This window comes from Coturnix japonica, chromosome 7, assembly GCF_001577835.2.
Source record: "Coturnix japonica isolate 7356 chromosome 7, Coturnix japonica 2.1, whole genome shotgun sequence".
NCBI classification, from domain to species: domain Eukaryota; kingdom Metazoa; phylum Chordata; class Aves; order Galliformes; family Phasianidae; genus Coturnix; species Coturnix japonica.
In genome coordinates this window covers 8,311,635-8,333,744 of record NC_029522.1, presented here as the reverse complement: position 1 = coordinate 8,333,744, position 22,110 = coordinate 8,311,635, and the positions used below count along the sequence as shown (strand labels likewise).

General features: G+C 42.5%; 1 protein-coding gene across 6 annotated transcripts in view; it reads left to right on the top strand.

Annotated features, from left to right (window-relative positions):
- The window catches only part of FN1 (fibronectin 1), a 48,098-nt gene that overhangs the window by 5,301 nt on the left and 20,687 nt on the right, over nucleotides 1-22,110 (top strand). For all 6 annotated transcript variants that reach the window (XM_015867978.2, XM_015867982.2, XM_015867981.2 and 3 more), the window contains 18 exon segments: nucleotides 314-472; nucleotides 1,722-1,922; nucleotides 2,394-2,573; nucleotides 4,066-4,242; nucleotides 5,075-5,227; nucleotides 7,062-7,190; nucleotides 8,769-8,912; nucleotides 10,536-10,657; nucleotides 11,831-12,008; nucleotides 12,130-12,306; nucleotides 13,535-13,663; nucleotides 13,788-13,877; nucleotides 14,421-14,615; nucleotides 16,002-16,274; nucleotides 19,349-19,615; nucleotides 21,039-21,133; nucleotides 21,587-21,755; nucleotides 22,017-22,103. In XM_015867978.2, the coding sequence (XP_015723464.1) occupies nucleotides 314-472; nucleotides 1,722-1,922; nucleotides 2,394-2,573; nucleotides 4,066-4,242; nucleotides 5,075-5,227; nucleotides 7,062-7,190; nucleotides 8,769-8,912; nucleotides 10,536-10,657; nucleotides 11,831-12,008; nucleotides 12,130-12,306; nucleotides 13,535-13,663; nucleotides 13,788-13,877; nucleotides 14,421-14,615; nucleotides 16,002-16,274; nucleotides 19,349-19,615; nucleotides 21,039-21,133; nucleotides 21,587-21,755; nucleotides 22,017-22,103 (2,925 nt within the window).

The following is a 22,110-nucleotide window of genomic DNA, read 5'->3' as shown; positions in this document are numbered from 1 at the left end:
AAACACTTCTTTTGGAAAAAGTGGTATTTAACATGTTGCCTTCTAATAGGTTCTGGTTTACTCCAGCTGAGCAAGGCATTAAAACGAGTTGATTTATTTTTACCATCAGGATTTTTGTGGTCTCTCAGCCTATGCAGTTAAACACAGATTTTAGAGTATATAGGGCTTGTAATAGCAGGCTTCAAGAAAGGTTGGCTCGCAGTAAATGCTTTAAACTATCGGCACGTTTGATGGTGTTGATGTTTCAGTACTATAAATGGCACAGTGAAAGCATCCAACGCAGAAATATCTAATGATTGTGTTCCTTGTACAGATAGGTGCAATGACCAAGACACCAAGACTTCCTACAGAATTGGAGACACTTGGAGCAAGAAGGATAACCGTGGAAACTTGCTTCAGTGCATCTGTACTGGTAATGGCAGAGGTGAATGGAAATGCGAAAGACACACGTCCCTGCATACAACTAGCACTGGTAAGTGGGACGTGGTGTAAATTACGGACAGAAGCAATGAAAGGCGTGCTTGAAGTGGCTAGGAGTTGGTGTTGAATTGCACCATCCTACCTTTGGCACATAGCAAACTTGTCAGAGAAAGACCAGCAGCACAGAGGGTTAGAATTCAGGAGATGCTCCTTGTTCGTGGATGTGTAGATAAAATTAATTACATTTGGCTGCCTTGCACAGACAGGGCTTGAACATACAGATGTGATTGCCTGCACAATCATAGTGCAGTAAATCACACATAGAACTGTGCACCTACAGGAAATATCTACTAGCTTTGTTTTAAAAGCACGGCATTTTGAATTAGTGTTTGAACTTGATGTATTTGCCTCAGGGTAACTGCCTTAAAATGCCCTCAGTTTAAACTCCACTGAGACCATCTGGTTTCTTTGACAAGATAAATGCATCTACTAATGGTTAGGCTTTAAAAAACAGAAATGCCAAAGTATGTATGAAGTGCAGTTTAGTACACATAGGTAGTTTGTAATTTTGGTGTGAAATATTACCTGGTTTATAGGTAACCTATTTCCTGCCTAAGGCTTAACAAAGTCTTCAACTTCTAAGTGCTTTTCACCATTTTCTTTTGGTGTATGCAGAAAATTTTCACCATTTTCTTTTGGTGTATGCAGAAAAACTTCTGCTTTTCTACAGAAACTACACTGAAATTTTCTTGATTAATGACTTCTAACTCGTTAGCACCAGCAGGTTTGCTTCAAACTCTCAGAAAGTACAAACTTCAAAAGGCGTATCACTTCAATGGTGTCAGTGCTCTGTTTACTGCACCTCAGCAGACCTGAATTTGTGAAGATTGCTGTGGGAATCTTTAGTAAAAACATCCATAATATAAACAGACAGCCTGTGTTCTTTACCAGTGGAAAAAATAAAAATGAATCCTACCCTTGGTTTTTTTTTTGTTTGTTTGTTTTTTTTTTGCATTCTCTCTCTACTTTATCAGTACTTCTTTGTTGTATGATCAGCTGGTGATCCTAATCCTTTCTAAAGCAACTACATGGTGGTAGAAAACAGAGGCTATCATTAGCAGGAGAGAGGGTTGTTCTTTTTGTTTTGAAGTTTACAAAATGGAATAATGTGTCTGGGGAGGTTAAGAGTGATGTCGTCAATCTGATGTAGTGCTTAAGTGTTTGTCTCAGCATTTAATTGAAGTGTTCTGTTCTTCAGCTCTGCACGTGACATCTCTGTTCTCTCCCATGTTCTACCGCAGGATCTGGCTCTCCCAGCTTCACAAACGTGCAGACTGCGTTGTATCAGCCCCAGCCTCAACAACCCCAACCTCAGCCACATGGCCACTGTGTGACTGATAACGGAGTGGTGTATTCTGTGGGTATGCAGTGGCTGAAGACACAGGGCAGCCAACAAATGCTTTGTACTTGTCTGGGCAATGGAGTCAGCTGCCAGGAGATAGGTATGAGTTTTTCTTCAGTGCCTGTTCTTTCCAATGAGATCTGTGGTTTTATTTTGATGGGGAGCCTCTTTGCACGTGCATCATATGTCTACTAAAGAAGACACACTGGAAAAAGATGCAAGAGGCAAAAAAATAAATAATTACTTTGGTTACTTGCAGCCTGGTTCTGTAGGGCAGAAATATTTCCCAGTGAGTTATATATATAACACTGCTGAGGCCCATGGGGAACAACATTCATAATTTTATTCAAACCAAGCTGCAGTAATATATGTTTAGAAAAGAATGTAAAAGAATGACACAGCTGTGGGACTAAGTCTTCTCTTGGTGTGTGTTGGCCCAGGTCCATGGCAGTCACTGTGGGTTCATAGCAGCCAGTGATTTGACCCAGAGGGGCTGTTGCTGTGTTAGAACCCTTAGATTTGGGGATTGCTTTAAACTGGAGTCTAATGCTGTGCTTGGTTTATTTCAAAGCTGTTACCCAAACATATGGTGGCAATTCTGATGGAGAAGCCTGCGTTCTGCCTTTTACCTACAACGGGAGGACTTTCTACTCCTGCACCACCGAAGGCCGCACAGATGGGCACCTCTGGTGCAGCACCACTTCCAACTTTGAGCAGGACAGGAGATACTCCTTCTGTACTGAGCAGAATGGTGAGTCCTTCTCAGAGGGTCTTCACGTGCATATGGCCTTCGTGAAGGAAGGAACAGAAGCACATAGCTGACTTGAACAGTCCTGGCAGTTAGTTCAGTGGGACTCTTGGCATGCCTCAACAGCAAGGCAGTTATGTGAATGGAGGGCTGTCTGAAGTCAGGGCATTTTTACACTCTTGGCATCTTTGGAGGGTGTAGCCTTTGAGTCATGTTCTCTGTTCTTCAAGCTGACCTTAGAACATGAATACTTAGACAGAACAGAGCTTTGGCCCAAAGGATATGTGGACTTTGTTTCTGCTTGGCTGAATTGCTACAGCATTGCCCATATTAGGTTGCAAAGAAGAGGGTATCCATAGAGTACAACTTGTGCAGTTCTCTGTCACTGCCTCGCTCCTGACTTTCTAGCCAGGTTGCCATATATAGCAGTAATCTTAATGTGATTTGTGATTACTGTGATCAAAAGCTGGTGCATGACTAATGCAGCAGCATTCCTGCTTGTTTGTGGATGGTCGGCATTCCCTTCACAGCACAAATCTACCTGTGTGGTTGTACTTCCTGGAAAGCCCATCAGGCATCTGTGGAGCAGTGTCCAGGCAGGCTTCTCTGCAGTCTGGCCTTACAGAGAATTTTTCACATTCCATCACAAAAATGCTGCTTCTTACACTGTACAGGCTTTTTAACAGCTCTTCTATCTCTTTTTCTTTTAATGATAAGCCTTTCTGCACAGCACATACAATACTCTTTCTTTTTAAAAAAAAAAAAACAACAAAAAATAAAACAAACCCAACAAATACAAAGCTAAAAAACTTGTTCCCCTGTCCACATGCGGATGTGCACGCATTCTTGTTTTAGTGAGGCTTCTTGTGGTATTCTGTGGGGATTAAGAAATATTGATATAGCTAAAAACCTCAGCAAATGCCTCCTTGTTCTCTATTATTTGTAAACCAGAGTTGTACAAGAGGTGAATAGTTTATATAGATTAGAGCCCTATTTCCACTGGTGCTTGCAAAACACAAAGCTTTCAAACTGCAGAGAGTTTTTGACTTGTCCTGTTGTTCATAAATGAATTGTAACCCTTTCCTGACATCCAAGGTTTCTCTTTAAGCCAAAGGGCACAATTGAGTAATAGTCTCGGTGAGATAATATAGGTATGCTGAGAAATGTGAGGTTATTTGATTCTCTAGACTTTGGTACAAAGGGTTTGCAAAGCCACTTCCCAAACACAGCGAGCTTTAGTTTTCCATATTCCCCAGGAAATCCCATGGCTGGGTCCAGCAACTCTTTCCAAAGCAATGTTTGAACTGAGCTGACCTTGTGCAAGGCTTATATTTCCAGATCTGAATTAATTAAATCCAATAAAAGAGGCTAGTGAATAATTCCATACAGAATACACATGGGAAAAATAGTGCTAGTGGTTTGTTTTTAAAGCTGTTCTCTGCATGCTATGGGAGAGCGTAGGTTTGATTTGCATCTGTTTCCTTTTTATCTCCAGTTTTGGTCCAGACACGTGGTGGCAATTCCAATGGTGCTCTGTGCCACTTCCCCTTCCTGTACAACAACCGCAACTATACCGACTGTACTTCTGAGGGACGGAGAGACAACATGAAGTGGTGTGGAACCACTGAGAACTATGATGCTGACCAGAAATTTGGCTTCTGCCCTATGGCTGGTAAGAATGAGAACCATAAAGGGATTATAATTGCTCGCACGTAGCTTCGTGAACTGGAAAGTAAGGAGCTGTCTGTCATTGGTCAGTTACTGATGACTTCCACTGAGCTTGCATCCAGGCCCAAAAACCTTTAAGGAATTTCTGAAGCTTTTTGACCTGTTTTCCCCCAGCTAATCACTTCTTGTGAGGACTCAGGTCAGGAGAAGGCTATTTTTGTTCCTTATTTTCTGCAAGCTAGGCATGCTTTTCAGCTGGTGCAAACTGTTGTAGGTTCATTAAGAAGCACTGGACTATGTTGCAAGTGATTTTTTTTATCTTGCATCTGACAAAGTTTCTCCTTCATGGCTCATCACTTACTCTTACTTAATGTGTGGTTAGGAATATGTCCGCACTATGTTGTTGTCCATTTCTCCGGTCCATGCACATCTATGATTTCTAGCACATGGGAGTTCTAAGGCTTTGTGATTATCAGCAGTGCAGCGTCTGAGACCTTAAACATCTTGATGAACTCTCAGCTCTTCTTATGGCTATGTTCATGTAACAGCAAACATGTGATGAGAACTGATTGTTGCACACAGCACCCTTTGAACATCATACAGAATCCAATCTCTGTTAGCTTTCAAGTGCAAATTAAATGAATGAACCCCTGCAAGGGAATCTACGCTCATCATCCTGAAAAAATGATATTTGAAATATCACGGGTGCACATGACACCCTTGTTAAGATGCAGAAACCAGTATATGGCATGAAGGGGCACTGCAAATGATGTAAGCCCTCAGTGCCTTGTTAGCTATGACCTCATGAAGTGTTTTCTTACTTTCTTCCCAACCAGCCCATGAGGAAATCTGCACCACCAATGATGGTATCATGTATCGTGTTGGGGACCAGTGGGATAAACAACACGACATGGGCCACATGATGAGATGTACCTGCGTAGGAAATGGCCGTGGAGAGTGGACTTGCATTGCATACTCCCAGCTCAGAGGTACTGCTTCTCATGTTGACATCACTGCTTTGGTCTAAGTGTTGGGGGTACAGAAGAAATTGGTTTTCTTTCCCATCGTGGGAAATTCAAGCCCAGACCCAATTTTATATTTCTGATCTTTTCTGTAGATTCCAAAGGGGATGAGAAAGGACATGTAAAGCTCTTGTCTTGATCCCATGCTGTAAAAGTACTGTTTCAGCCTTTGTAGGCTAGCAAGCTAGGGAAAACATTGATTAGCTTGATCAGTACATAGCTCTACCTATTCTTGTCTATTGTTAGCAGTCAGTGCCACTGAGTCTTAGAGGGATCTCAGCAGAAATATCTCAAGAACAGACACAACCCCAGATTAGTCTAAAGCTTGAATGCAGAACCATCCTGTATTATCGTTCTGCAGTGCAATATTCGGCTCCCTTTGCGAGCTAATCTGTATGAAAAGTTGGCAGTAGAGCACTGACATTACTCTTATTTACTTATTTATATAAGTGGCCCAAGTGGAGAAGTGCTTAAGCAATACCAAAAAAAGTCTTAAAAGCACAGATATTTGATCAGCCTACAGCTAGCTCACAGCATTGGCTTCGTGTCTGGAAAAGGCAGGGGGACTGCTGAGAAGCAGCCAAGAAAGAACTCTTAATACCACTGCTGAAATGGGATGTAATTTATAGGGAAAGGTCCATTCGAGGGCTTTAGGAGGGTTTTGCTTTGTGTTTCCTTCAGAATGGTGAGAAATGCACTGCTAGAAGTTTTTCTGGTCTGTGAAACTCCTTTCTCTAGAAGCAAAGCTAGTTCACTGCTGTTTACTTCTCAAGTTTAAGGGGTCTTTCTTGATGATGATGACATGGATATTGTTTTTTCAGAAGGCAAAGGTTATCTAAGTAAAACTTTTAAAACATAGCAACAGGAGGAAGTCCTTAGCCCCCATTGGTGGATCAGAACAGTGTTTGGTTTATCCTGACGCCATGCTTGTGTTGTGGGAAAGTATGACAGGGAAAGAAAGCCTGGGATTATCTGAGTCACTTCCCCAAGGACAGATGGTCTGTGACTGAGTCCAGAACTGAACTTGGGTCTCTTGGGTCCTGGTTAACAAAACAACATGCTTCTGGGGTGGTTTTATCATTTGTTTTGTCTTTCTGCTCCTTGCTGTGATTAGACTGGCTTTAGGAATTCTGGGCCATGTCACCGGTTGACATATCTCCATTAAACCTAATAGACCATACTTTAGCATGGAGTCTGGTTACTGTGCTTTGAGGGAGTAGTAGATTAGTAGACACCATTAGAATTTTGGATGTGTGGTTGATCTGCTCCTGTCTAAAGCTTACTACAAAGTGTAGCAGAGAGATGCTCATGATGTTTTTCTGCTGTATGCTTGCACCTCGGCTTGGCATCTGTATGAATTTGGAGTATCCCATTCCTTCTTGTGCAGTTCTGATGATTTCAGGCAGTACTTGACAAGGTTTTCTGATCTAGACTTCCCTAAGAGATAGTAGTGAAGGAATGTGATGCTTTAGATTCTTTCACATGTGGAACCTGTCTTAAGACAGTTTCATACTGAGTAATGGGACCTGCTTTGGACTGAATCCTGTGGACCATTTTTTTCTCTGCAAGTGGTGCTTGTTTGCACACTGCTGATAAGTGAAATCAGGAGCAGTGGTGTGTATGCAGCACTAATCTGCCATGATCACAGATACCAGAAGGGCTCCGTTTTGCATGGATGGAGCTTGTCAGGGTTTGTCTCTGTAAGCTGATCAAGAGGAGGGAAATATGTGCCAAGCAGAAGGATTTTGTCTTAATGCTTAAAGCTATTGCTGAGTAAACATCTCTGCTCTTTCTCAAACAGATCAGTGCATTGTGGATGGTATCACCTATGATGTGAACCAGACGTTCCACAAGCGTCACGATGAGGGGCACATGCTGAACTGCACGTGCTTTGGCCAAGGTCGTGGGAGATGGAAGTGCGATCCTGTAGGTAAGTCACAGCTGTCCCCACTTGCACAGCCTGTGTTTGACAAGAGCTGATTACAGTGTGGTGAAACTGGTGTGTGAGTTTGGACGCAGTCTTTGCCAACTTTCTGCCTTCTGTTGCACAATGCTGAAAGTAGAAGCAATGCTGTGTTAGTTGGGGGTGCGTGAGATGGCATTTGTGGTTTTAGGGAAGGAAGCTTGTGTTATCAGACATACCCTAGAGGTATTCCATTATGCGGCATATCTTTCAAAATATAACACTCTTCAAGCTGAGGTAACAGGGTATATGAACCCCAGACTGGGCTGAATTGGCTGAAGTCTGATACCTTGTACTGTTAGCAGGCAGGGTGCTCAGACTGAGTACTGGTAAATCAATATGAGAGTAGCTGGTGATTCCAGGTGCAGTTTCTCTTTCCTTTCTCTATGCTGAAATCTTTAGGTCTTCTCATTGAACTGAGAGAAGTACATGACCAGCATATATTCTCTTACCTCAGACTAAATTGATTTTTTTTGGATGCCCTTTGTTCTGGCAAAGAAAGCAAGCTCGGGATGAGAACATGTTAATAGTACTCTGGAGGTTAGCTAAAACCACAATGGCTCTGTGCAAAAATGAAGAGATTTCATCTTTTCTGCCTCCCCTCTTCTCTAGTGAATCAGGATTGGAAGATAAGGCACGACTGTTTGTCTCGCAATTACTAAATCTTGAGGACTTGGAGCTATTGCCAGGAAAATCTATAATCAAGTAGCAGTGGTTAAATTCTTCTTTATTTACAGTAATATCTATACAGTTTTACTCGAGGAATTTGGTTTGAAAAGCTCCTGAAAATCATTGTGAAAGAAGGGGAGATGATTTCAGTTCTCTGTAAAGGCAGAACTGGTTTAGTTTTGTTGGCTCTCTCTAAACAAGACTCCTGTTAACTAAAGAAGCATAATGCTAGTTCTCCCTAAAAACTTGCATTGAGCCAAAGGCACAGGCAGAGGTCAGACTAGAAAGTGTACTGAAGCACTGGTACTACGTTGTATTCCCACCAGCTTAAGCAGATTTCAGATTTGTTTTGTCCTTCAGTTTATATGACGATGAATCTAGAATGACTTCTAAATATTAACGGATCACTTCAGACATACATAGGACTGAATTGTGCTTAAGGTAGTAGGAATTTTGCCACTGATTTCCTGGAGAGAAGCATGGTTTAGCTTTGGATTAAAAATGAACTCATCTGACTGAAGCAGAACAGGGCTCCGCAATAGCCAGTACAAAATAAATCCTTCCTTGAAGGAATACTGCACTGACTTTAGTAGGAGGCTTCCCAGGTGGACAGCTTGTGTTAACGGTATCTTAAGAAATGCATCACAGCAGAATGAGCTGCCTGATATTTGTCTTAAAGCAAGCAGAGATCTATCAGGAACCTTGATTCAAGATTTAGTTTATTGCTACTTGCTCTTCATGCAGCAATATTTCTAAATAAACATGGTTGCATTTGCTGTGAAAAAGTCTCATCGGATTGACTCTTCTGTTTGATGTATGTTTTTCACAAGGATTTTGGTATCACACAGTAGTTATCTTTCTCATTTGTGCCTTTAGATCAGTGCCAGGATTCTGAAACCCGCACCTTCTACCAAATTGGAGATTCCTGGGAGAAGTACGTTCATGGTGTCAGATACCAGTGCTATTGCTATGGTCGGGGTATTGGAGAGTGGCACTGCCAGCCTCTGCAAGCCTATGCTGGTAAGAAACATGATAGATAACTCCTCTGCTAAGACATAAGGAAAGCAATCTCTCTATCCCATACCTGTTCAGGTTCCTGTGTGTTACTCTACATCGTTTTCCAGTCCCATTAAGTGGAAATGATTTTCACTGTATATCGAAAAACCGAAAACTTTATTTCTGTAGTTTTTAAGGCCTGCTAATGGTTTATAATCTGCAGGTATTTCCAACCTTAGGGAGGTATTCCTTAACTGCTCAAGAGATCCTTTTGGTTTCCTTTCTGAACAGAATGTTTTTCCCCCACCTTGGCAGACACAAATAGGTGTTATGATTATAAAGAGGGTGCCAGATTGTTAACAGCATTTCCCGAGGCCTGGCTTAGCTTAAAGCATGACTATCACACAACTTTGCTTTTCATCACCTCTTAGTGCTTAGCAATGTCACATCTGTAACCTTCAGATTCTGCTGTGTAAAACTTGCATCTATAGCCTTTCCTTTTACACTCACTACAGTAGCAAAATCCACCAAAGAATGGAGCATTTTCTCTGATCAGCGCCCTGAAGAAATTAAATACTTGAAATTTGCTTGCATAGTCAGTTCCAGGAAGTCTTCGTACGGACGGGCTGTTCTTTTTCAGTTCTCTGAAACAAGGGGAACCTCTTTACCTGCCTGTTTCAAGTTGCAGCTTTCATTGTCTCAGTCTGAAAAAGATGGCATATTAATGTTGCGTTGCACGTACTCTGTTGGGAGGAAGCTATGCTCATGTCATGGGTTCCCCAACCCATTTTTAAGCATAAACGTGGAGGATCTGCATAAGAATTGGATGTACCAGCTTCAGGGCAAGCTGAATCTCTGTTCTTACACCATGATAGATTTAGAAGTATCTGTCCACTCAGTAACTGCAATGTATTTATCCTATAAGTGCTCTGTAATAGCAGAAAGAGAATTTGAACCTGAAGAGAAGGGGGACTATCCCTTTTTCTATTGCCTTGTGTCTGGCTTACTAGCTGTAAGGCAGTAAGACACCTGGCAGGCAGACCTAGGGGCTGCTTTTCTTTGGGGCGGTGAATAGGAAGCAGGCTTCTTCTCCTCTTATTTTTTTTCCCCCTTAGTTTCTTATTCAGGATTGCTGAGCTTCATTGACTCTTGTCAGACTGCTTAAACAAACATCTCCTTGAGCTATGTGAAATATGCATGCCTCCAGACTGGAGACCAGGGATTTAGGCTTTCTATAGACACAAGAGTGACTGCAAATGTGTAAATAAACCAAATCTAATGTTTCTGAACGTAGGTTTGGGGCTAGGGGAGCTTTGAAATTCTGTGTGGGCACAGGTTTATTTGCCTGGAAGTCCTGTTAAATATGTAGCAGGTATATATGTCACACAGTTGTCCAAATAAATTATAAATAGAAATGCTGGGAGTGAGGGAAGGGTGTAGGTATTTAATGGCTAAAACAACACACTTTCCTGCAGATTCCAGGCTGCTCTGTGATGAGATTTGATGAGAACTAACACAAGTACAGTGTTGCTGAGTTGTTCAGTGAAACCTCCCCAGCGGGGCAGGGAGGTACAGAAAAGAGAACCATCAAATCTTAAAACGAAAACCATCCCCATTATGTTAAGAATGGAAACTTTTGTGTTTCAGGAGCAACTGGACCTGTTCAGGTGATCATTACAGAGAGTACAAACCAGCCAAACTCCCACCCCATCCAGTGGAATGCTCCCAAAACATCTCACATCAGCAAGTACATTCTGCGCTGGAGACCGGTGAGTACCCCATTCAGCTGGACCTTTAGGTACATTCATAGCTCCAGGAATCCACAGCTCCAGGCTTTTCCCTGCAGTGTGCTGTTACTATACAGTGCTAATTCAGTGTCCTTGTCCTGCTGAGGTCAACTGTTAACAACCTGTGCCATATAAACACTTGATGTTTTCATGCCCAAACATTACTACTGGTCAACATGCTTGTATAGTATCATATTAATAAGAGCACTATCACAGTAGACAACTTTATATCCTTCCTCACTTTAAGCAACGTAAACCCTGGTAAAAGCTTTCTCAGTGTGTTAGTGCCGAGTGCATATCCAGAGATGAGAACTACAACACATTATATGCAATTAATGAGCAGGCAATGAGTAGGATACAAAGACAGTAACAGCTAGGAGAGAATTAAATAATTAGTCACCTCCCATCTTCTGCAGCGTCTGAGCAAAGCTGGTTAACCACTGCTTGTTGGCTTGTTCATACTTAAGGAATAATTTCTTCTAATGAATGATGCGGTTAATATTACAGTTCCCCAGAGTATAGCTTCACAAAAGACCACTTAATGATTAAGTACACTAGTACCTCAGTGCTGCCTGTGATTAAGAGAACAATAAAGGCCTTGATCCAAAGCCATTGAAAGCACTCAAGTATTTTACGAACTACAGTGTATCTTGGATCAAGGCCTGAAAGAAATGGACTTTGGTGCACTGGAATACAAACCTCAGAGGATGAAGCATTATTATAGAGCTTCCCATAGAGTTCAAGTACAGGGTAGGAGGGACAAATTTTATAGTATGTTCTTTTCAGATGATGGCTTGGGGTCCTGTTGTGAACAGTCTTCAAATAAGAATTTCCCAGCCATTCTTTCATGCCTTACTGTCTTTTTTTATAAACTTTAGTTTATGCATTACAAAGAATGTTCATTTTAAAGGAAAAAGTTCAAAGCTAGATAGCTTTTCAGTTTACCCTGGTAAAATTTAGTCACCCAAGAAGTTATTATCTCTTCTTCCTAGCATACCTTTCTGCTTTCTCTTTGTTCATTCAGCATTCAAGTTGTATGGATGTCAAAATATCATAGTGTTTAGTAACCATGCAGCAGGTTGGGTCACTGGATAGGCCTGCATGCAGGCCATGGAGTCTCTCACTATATATCAACAAGTATCCTTGTTCTTGCAGAAAAACTCTGGAAGGCACTGGAAGGAAGCTACCATCCCTGGTCACCTGAACTCCTACACCATCTCAGGCCTAAAGCCTGGCGTTGTATATGAAGGACAGCTTATCAGTGTTCAGCAGCATGGACCCAAAGAAGTCACACGCTTTGATTTTACCACAACTAGTACAACAGCAGTGACAAGTGAGTTAAACAGTGGGGCTGGAGTGGCATCCAGAGAAACCTACTGTCCTGAAGGCTATTTCCTGCATCCCAGTTAACACAGTGATAATGATTAACTAACACTCTTTTCTTCTCTTTTCAGGCAACACTGTTTCAGGAGAGACCACTCTTCTTCCTCCCATGGTTGCTACTTCAGAGTCAGTCACTGAAATCACAGCCAGCAGCTTTGTTGTCTCTTGGGTTTCTGCTTCCGACACAGTTTCTGGATTCCGTGTTGAATATGAACTGAGCGAGGAGGGTGATGAGCCACAATATCTTGGTGAGACAGTGTATAAGTCTATTAGATCCAAGCATCACTAACAACATCACTGTTTCCTGTAACAATCAATATAGCTGGTGTAAATAGTGAGGATCTTGCTGTCCTTTAGTATAAGGTGTGCCAGTGGAGGACTAGCAGGGGTTGCAGACTTGCCCAGTTGACCTTCCTCCATCAGTGGCCATAAGTTCAAGTCCAAGGAAAAGTATAAGAAGAAGGCATGCATGTAGCAACACTCCCTTAGAACACTCTTGTGGGATCCTGCAGAGGAAAACTCACTGAGCCAGAGGTGGTATATTAGTAAAAGCTGAGTGTAGATGCATTCTTTTCAACGTTTCTTTATTTATTAATTTATTCTATACTTCCCTAAACTTATTAGCTTCCACAGTGTTGTGAAGGCAGATGAGGAGAGAATCAAATCTTTGAGCTTTTGGCTATCTTCCTTCTTGATTTGTTTTTGTTTTTTAATTTTTTTTTGTCCATGCATCAAAACTGAGAGCAATCTTTCCCAAATCCCCTCTTGGCTACTCATGATCTCGTGGATGTCTGTCCCAGACCACTTTGTTGTTTAGTTTGGATCAGATCTTTGTAGGTTCTGATAATGTAATAACTTAGCTAAGACAGGAGGCTGGTTAAAAGCACTGGACTTTGACCTGGGAAGTGGATTCACTTCTACTACAACTGATAGGGAGCCTCTCTTATCATATGTAACTTCATCTTAGTCTCTTTTTCCTAATTTCCTGTCTTAACAATCACAATAGCAGCATCTCACAAGGATTTGATGTTACAATAGCTATTAGGACACGTGAACGTGGTGGAAGAGCAACGTGAGAAAAAGAAGAGTACTCCTTACCTAGTAATTTCTCCCTTGCCTGCTGCCCTCTGAACTCAGAGGCTTGGACACATGAGCTTACACTAAGGCTGCCAGTGCTATCACCACCTTTCTTATCTGCACGCTCCAGCTGCCCAGACAGCTGAGCTATGTTGTGAACCAGTTCCTGAGCATATCTATCTACAGATAGAGGCCTGCAGGCAAATGCAAGCGCTTCCCAGTTTCTCATCAGATGCTCTCCATATAACTCCCTTGCTATGAAATAAGGCCATAGTGCAGAGCAGTTTTTTTACTGCAGGAAGGCTGATTCAGCCCAGATTAGAACAGAATTCTCTGTGTCATTTGACATAGCACCAAGGCAAAATTTTTAAGGCTGTTTTTATTTCCTACCTCTTTTAGATCTTCCAAGCACAGCCACTTCTGTCAACATCCCTGACTTGCTTCCTGGTCGCAAGTATATTGTTAATGTCTATCAGATCTCTGAAGAAGGCGAGCAGAATCTGATCCTGTCTACTTCACAGACAACAGGTATTGTTGGGGGTGAGGGTGGGGGGGGTATAGCTACACTTTGGAAGGTATTTTTGTTTGCTCTGGATATTTGGTATGTTGCATCCTTACACTTGCTGCCCTCCTATTTTGTTCTTTTCAACAGCTCCTGATGCACCTCCTGAGCACAGTGTGGAAAGTGTTGATGACACATCAATTGTCATTAGCTGGAGCAGACCACAGGCTCCAATCACAGGTATGTCTAATTGGAGCATGCCTGTTCCCCAGTGCTGATAGAATCTGAAATCTAAGTAGAAAGGAAACAAAAGTGTAACTCCAAAACAATGGGTTAGTACCTTCTGCCCAGGCTCAAGGGCCAGCTGGAAGGCACACAGAAAAACTAGCTTTTCTATTCAAGCAATTTAGGGTGTAGAATCATTTCTACTGCATTTATGTTGGGTAAAAAAATTCAAAGAAAAATAAAATCAAGCCCTTTGACCTTCTCTGTACCTGTCATCCAGACCATGCCATAACAAACTTGTATGATATGGACCCTAAATCCACATGTCAAGAGTTACAAATCTTGATAGAGGTCAGATGATGTGGTGTGGGTCATTATGAACACAATCTGTAGGTGGGACTCGGCAAAAGCAAGCCACAGCTGCTACAGAAGTTCAAGACTGGCTTTGTGAAACCTCAGTAAAGGCATTTGTTTAGTTCTCTTTTCTATCACTTCTTGTGCTGGTTTACTGATGGCACCTGATGATTGTATGCATGCTTCTCTTTAATCTTTTTTTAGGCTACAGAATTGTCTACACGCCCTCTGTGGAAGGCAGCAGCACAGAGCTCAACCTGCCTGATACTGCAACCTCTGTGACACTCAGTGACCTGATGCCAGGTGTTCAGTACAACATCAGCATCTATGCAGTGGAGGAGCATCAGGAGAGTACTCCTGTCTTCATCCAGCAGGAAACTACAGGTGTCCCACGCACAGGTAGCATTGAAAAGACCAGTCAGTACCTAACCCAAACGGCAGTGCAAGCTCTCATTACCCTAACTGAATGAGCATTGCCTCTCAGTCCTTGTATGGACTTCTAATTTTGCTTTTGTCATTGTTTTGGTTTTTTAATTGCAAATGTCAGACACTGAAGTTCTGTGGTAAATTCATAATTATGAATTGGCACAGTCAAACCACTGCTCTGCATTAATAGTTTTACAGTTCAAGATCAGGCTGCAGGCAGATCAAAAGGTTAGTCTTGCACTGTGTCTATGGAAAAGAGAGATCAGTTTTGCCTAAGTTGTCTTAGGGGGATTCTGCTGAGAGATCTTATAAGCCTGGTAAATCATTTTGCCTCAGTAGTTGGCCTGCAGATGTTTAAGGTTATGTACTCAGACACAACAACACAAATCTAAATAGCTCACCTGATTTTTCCATCTCCTTTCCAGTCCTAATTGTTATTTTCCATAGCAGCCTGTGGAGATTGCTCAGCATTGGTTGATGTGCCAAAATAACACCGTACGACCTAAAATTGAGGGAGCCACATTAAAAAATAAAGTAGTGGTTTCAGAGCTCTTTAACTATCAATTGAGTTGAATAACCAAACCAAAAGAAAAGACAGTGGAAAAAAATTGGGATCTGATGTGGTAATAGTGGAATGTGATGGTCCTGCATGTTGCAAGCATATGTGTTGGCAAATGGGAGCTTACCAGGAAGGAACTCAGCTCACTGGCTTCATGGTTTGGAATCTGTCTTCTCAAAACATGTGCTGGTTAACCTTAGGACAGTATCACTACTAATCTAAAGAAACTTAATTTGAACATAGGAATTCAAGGGTGCAGTACTGTTGGCCAGTGCAGTGGAAATCAGATTTTGTCTTTGACTACAGTAAAGCCAGATCAGCCCCTGTACTTGGTTAATTATGAAAAGTAGATCTAGAAGTTAATTGTAGACATTCAGAACATGCTGTGGATATTCAAAACTCTCCTGATTTTAAGAGGAGGATCTTGTGCCCAGCTTTGGAGATGGTCTGTTGTTGTTGCTCTTGTTAGTTTTTTGTTTTTCAAGGTTCTGGTTCTATGACATTCTAGTACATTCTATTTGGTTTTTAGTTCGTTTGATGACAAGAAGATACTTTCTGTGACTGAAGACATTAAGTAGTTAAAGCTGTGAGGTGATATTCTGAGTTGCATTCTGCTTGTCTGGGAATATTTGTGTATATGTTCAAAATAAGGTTACCATGACATCTTTTTGTTTGGTAAATAATCTTGGGCTATCCATTGTTCGGTCAAAATTCACTTCTTTTCCCATGTGACCCCCATAGTTTCTTCTACCATTTGCTGAGGACTCCCTCTAACATCCTTTTGCCTCCTTTCTTTTCAGATGAAGTTCCTTCTCCCAAAGATCTGCAGTTTGTGGAGGTTACTGACGTCAAGGTCACCATCATGTGGACCCCACCCCAGAGCCAAGTATCCGGCTATCGAGTGGAAGCAATCCCTGTCAATCGCCCTGGCCAGCACGGCCAGAGATTACCCATTACTAGAAGCTCTTTTGCTGAAGTTGTCGACCTGCTCCCAGGAACAACCTATCTCTTTAAGATCTTTGCTGTGAGCCATGGCAGGGAGAGCAAACCTTTGACTGGAGAGCAAACCACCAGTAAGTACCTTTCCTTCATGCTTTTCTCAACCTTCTGAGGTGCTTACACCTCTGTCGCTTAGAGAAATATATAAACAGAGCACTTAAATTGCAACAGTTGTAGCCCAGGAGGTATTCCATAACTAGGATGACAGGGCAGGGAATTCATTCAGTCAAACAATGATCTCTTCAGCAGATTTATCCTCCTCCAGGGCTTTCCAATGGGAGTTTAACTCTTGTGGCACTTTAAAACAATTTTGTATGGCTGGAATTCAACTTTTTTTTATTACTGGCTGAGAATTGATGGGCCCTGCAGTTCTTTTACTGTGCAGATCACAGTCTATGATTTTCTCGGAGAACACCTTAGGGCAGATTTCAGCATGACATAAGAGCCTTGTTGAGACTGCTTTGAAAAATCCCTCTCTCCTTTCTGACAGTTGCTTGCCTATTCAGCTCCACTGTCTTTGGAAGGAATTCTTTACACACATGTGAGGGCAGGCCGTGTAATCAAAAGGACTGCATCTTAGCTTTGCCAGGACAGGTCTGGCTTTTCCACAGTCTGTCTCAGCACCCCAGAAATGTCACTGTCATCCCAGCAAAACCTAGCAAACTGGCTTATAAGGATCAAAACAGGCAGCTCAGACAGAACCTGGTTTATTTGAAAAGATCCTGTTTACTGGGCAGTATAAGGGGTAACCAGGTTACTGTGCTGTTCTGCAGCTGAGTGACAACCCCTCTCCTCTTTAAAGCAAGTCTATCAAAAGCAAGGATACAACTTAGGAATCTGAGTTCTCTTGTAAGCATGTAAAATCATGGAATCACTGAGACTGGAAAAGACCTCTGTGATCATCCAGTCCAATAGCTCATCTACCATCAATATTTCCCACTAACCCATATACCTCAGTACAACATCTAAACACTGTTGAACAAGAAGAGCTTAGTTTTTGTTTAGATCTGTATGGTGACAATAATGAAAAGATGGTGGTGGTAAATATCCAAAAGGTTATTTACAGGAAAAACTCACCCAATGGAAGCCTTTGGTCTGCTGGGAACCACTGAGGCAATCTCCACCAAGGAGCAGTCTCCAAGGGATGCTGCCTTAGTGGTGGTCAGCCTTTAAATAAGGTCTAGAGAAGGTAGAGTCAAGTTCCATCCCCTCTGGGAGCACAGCTGAATTACCCTCACCTGTGCTCTCACAGCTGACCCAACACTTGCCTCAGCTGATTAATCAGAGGTTCAGGCTGTGGTTACCAATTTCCCATACAAGATCTGTGTGCTTTCTGAGCTTTCTGTCATTCTCAGGAGCCTTGGCTAGGTGTAGTGCCTCTGTTAGAGGTGTACATAAAAGCATAGATATGAGATTCAGACAGCACAGGGCTAGTAACATGTCTGGAATCCTTTTCCATAGGCCATGATCATCCACTTAACTGTTTTGCCTACACCACATTTCAGAAAGTATTCATGTAAATTGCATCCTGTAATCCCAAGTCCTGGGAAACAGAAATCATTGGGAGTTCCCAAGGAAAACCCTGCAGCAAAAGTTTCTTCCCACAGTGTAAACGTGATTTTTTTCTTGGCCTTCTGGTAAAGAGCAGTCTACAAACAAACTCAAGCATGTGTGTGGCTTTTTATCTTCCCCTTTTTACTTTAATATGGGGAGAGGAAGTGATAGAAGTCTAACAAAGCTGGCAAATTAGACTGTGCAGGAAGAAACTGAGTGTAGATGACAAATGGATGCAGATACAGTCCCTGTCAGATGGAACAGAACACAGGTCTAGATACCAAGTAGAGATAAGGCTGAATCTCTACCTGTTGGTTGGAGATGAGTATAGGGAGGGTCACACTCATTCTTTCTGCATTTGAAATATTTTCCTCATCTTTGGTAGTGGTGAAAGAAGGGAGTCCTGGCTTCCTTCTCCCTCCCTCTTCAAGCAAAAGGAAAAAAAAAAATCAGAGAAAACAGTTAGAGAAACAAAAAAGCAAAAACTGCTTTTCACTCAATCAACAAGAAGGTCCTGAAAACATTAATTTTGTCACAGCAATGTCATTTACTTGAGGGCCAGTGGGGTTGGGGGGTGAAGATTCTGCCATCAAGTAAAGAGCACTGCTGGATCCTCTTTATTGGTCTCGGTTTCAACATGGGTCTGGGAACAGTGGGAAAGCTTGCTGTAAAGCTCCCCATACCTGCTTGCCACACTGCCTGCCATGTGTGAGTGAACTGCTTAAGTATGATTCCTCCTCTGAGTCTCATTCTGCCCCAAGAGCTGCTAAGCCCAAGGTAGGGACATCTTTGCTACTCACTAGGGACTCTCGTGCGATGCTTAAGAAGCTATGGCACTTCAAGCTTGTTTATGTAGTTCTCTGGGTTAGCAGTCTCAGCAGCTTCCCAGAGGTAGTGATAAAACAGGGGAGGAAGCCTGATAAGAGCCATTGCACAAGCCCCATGGGAGCGATGAGCATGCTTAAAATTGTTTTGTGGTCAGTTCCACAGCATGATTAGTTTTAAGGAGATCTAGGAACTGGTTTTCTCCAGATAGTTGCTGACTTGATTATTTTGTCATTAAAATGACAAGGCAGGGGTGCTGCTTAGTTTTGGGAAGGGCTTTTGAGCAGGGCAGGGAGTAGGACTAGGCAAAGATTTGAAAACATAAATCTCTTTTAGCAAAAAAAAAGAGCTGAAGTTGGGTTTCTGTGCTAATGCTGGTGTTTCCAAATTGAGCTGATTTTTTTTCACTGTTCAGCATTCATGAGAAACTATTGAAATTCCTGAGAGCTGCTGGGTTCATCGGTCTCGCCTCAGCGGTGAGACTGACTTCCCCTGTGGGAAGGCATGAATGGCAGCAGCCCAAATCATGGCAGCCAGGGGTAGGATAGGTGCAGATCGCTGGATGGCATCAAGGCACGGATGTAGTTGTCAGTTCTACTTCCAGCTCCCTCCTTCTCTCTCCCTTGCTGCTAACATGCCCTAGGCAAGAATTACAGGCTCAACAGCTTGACTTTACACCCATGCTTTAACGCAAGGTGATGAGTATGCTTTGGGGTGAAGTAGGGGTTAAGCTGGAAAACTGATGCACGTTGTCCTTTTTCCTCCCCAGAGCTCGATGCCCCCACCAACCTGAGGTTCATCAATACCACAGAGCATTCTGTGCTGGTGTTGTGGACACGGCCCCGCGCTATCATCTCAGGATACCGACTGACTGCAGGTCCCACGAGAGGAGGTCAGCCACGGACATACAATGTGGGTCCTTCTGCCACTAAGTACCTCCTCAGGAACCTGCAGCCTGGCACTGAGTACACTGTGTACCTCGTGGCAGTTAAGGAAGACTTGCAAAGTGCCAGAGAGACTGGAGTCTTCACAACATGTAAGTATAACAGGCACATATTCCTTTTCAGTATTGCCCCGGCCCTTCTTCAAAACTGAAGCCTTGTGCTGGAAGTGGCTGTTGTGAACTGGTTTACAGAAGAACACTTTTGAAGTAGCATTCCAGCAGAACTGCTTGGGAAGTATTCCCTATTCCTCTCACTGAAATATTTGGCATTAAAAGAGTTAGCTGCATCAAAAAGCTTCCAGTAAAACGTATTCCAGCACAAGTGAAAACTTAGTACTGGTACCTCAGTTGGCTGAATGACAAAGGAACTTAATTCTAAGTGCTCTTTCCAGTTGTTTGGTTTTGGCATGAGTAATCAAGGAAAGCAAAGAGCTCCCTTAAAATGGGTAAGGAATAATTAGTCTGTAATTTGTATAAAGCTGAAGGTAGTCATTTCTCAAGCCCAACAATACCATCTAAGGCAGCTCAAGGCCAGTTACAGTACTAACATAACATAAAGGTAACATAAAGACGGCATGCTATTGATATTTCATTGTAATCACTTACACTTGTGCTGATCGCATGGAAGGGATACTCAGCAAATGTTGGATATTGAGATGGTTCTGTAGGAGCCCAACATGTGCTTCTAGAATGAGCAAGTAGGTTTGCTTTTAAATAATGAAAAAGTAGTCATACAAACTAACAAAATTCAGTCATCCAAGCCAAGAACCACATCCTCTTTTTAAAATGGAGTGTGGTTTCTTTTATAACAATGTGAAGTTAAAACAAGGGTTTGAACTTATCACCATAGCAACAATCTTGACCTTGGCAGTGTGTGTTTTTGCTGACAGACAGCCTTATCTATAAATATTTCTCAATTACATTGTCTGTAATTACAACACTGAGTCCTTGCTGATGGGAATGAAACCATTCCAGTCTGAGACCACAGGTGAATAAACCAAGTCTCTTGGTTATTAATGAGGTCAATTCAGATTAAACTCAGTGAAGTTATTTAGGCTGATTCTGAGATGAGCAAAACTTTGGCTTCTGTGTGATGCTCCTGACAGATGTCAGTGAGACAACAGAGCCCTCTAATTGGCTTTGAGCTCCCTTTCACTCCGCTGGCTTCAAAAGGATTCAAGATGTTGGTGAGGGATGAGGAGGTCCTTGCTGGGACAGCTGGATGACAGACAAGAGTGGAGTGTTCTGCTGATTGAACGATGTATGGTGGCTGAAGGAAAAAAACCTGCTTTCTGAAGAACACTTCAGATATCATGCCAAAAACAGTATTCGCTAAGTTGGGTTGGATGGACAGAGGACTTACGAGAGGTTGACTCTCAGATCCCTCCCAAACCACTGGCTTTTCCAAAGTAATGCAGTTCAGCATCTTATTAAATAGATTTTGTTATTTAGGCTGCCATAGGTCAGGTTTTCATCACTGCAGCAGCTAGATTTCATCTCTTAATTCTCTTCACAGATCAGCCTGTTGGCTCTGTTCCTCCTTACAACACAGAAGTGACTGAGACTTCTATCGTTATCACCTGGACACCTGCTCCAAGGATTGGTTTCAAGGTAGGAGAAACCAAAGTGCCATGTTCATTGTGATTGGAAGGACCAATTAAAACTGATAATTACAAACTACAGTGAATATAGCAAAAAGGAAAGAGATGCAAAAAGCATGCTATTTGGAGGTGGCAAGTATAAATCATTGAGGCCAATACAAGTGTGTTCTCTAGGTTTCAGATCAAGTTCAGCAGTGGGACATGTTACTTACAGGTCTCAGAGTCTGTTAGGGCTGTTACTCCACAGTCTGGGTGATCTGGGTCCAGCTCAGGTTTGCACACTTTGGGTATACGAAGCAACTCAGCTTGAGCTCTGGGTTTCTAAAACAAGCTACAGGATTAATGGCTGGTGTGGAGCATACAGACCCATGATATGCATGTTGAATGACAAGACAAAATGATGATAATTCTGTGGGATAGGAGTACTTAAGACTGAAAAGAAAACTTTGCTGCTTCTCTGCAGCTTGGTGTGCGCCCAAGCCAAGGTGGAGAGGCTCCCCGTGAGGTCATCTCTGATTCTGGAAGCATCGTGATATCTGGCCTGACCCCTGGTGTGGAGTATACCTACAGCCTCACAGTCCTGATGGACGGCCAGGAGAGAGAGACCCCAATCATCAGGAGGGTGACTACACGTAAGTCACGTTTGCTTTTCTGCAGCTATTTCTTCTTCTACTTGCTTCTTCTGTACTCCTCAGATGAATGTCTGTCTTCTGGAAGTCTTTTGTGGATTTTTTTGATGCACGGGGGACTGTAGCACTAGCTTACAGGGTCACAACTTCAGAAGTTTTAGCTAGTTCTGAAGGATGAGAATAGAATCTGGGAAGAAGGGATGCTGAGGGAGCTAGCATGATGATCAAAGCCAGAAATGACTCATTTTTTCTCAATGCTTACAGCACTGTCTCCACCAACCAACCTGCGCCTGGAGCCCAATCCTGATACTGGGATCCTGATAGTCTCCTGGGATAGAAGCACAACTCCAGGTAATTG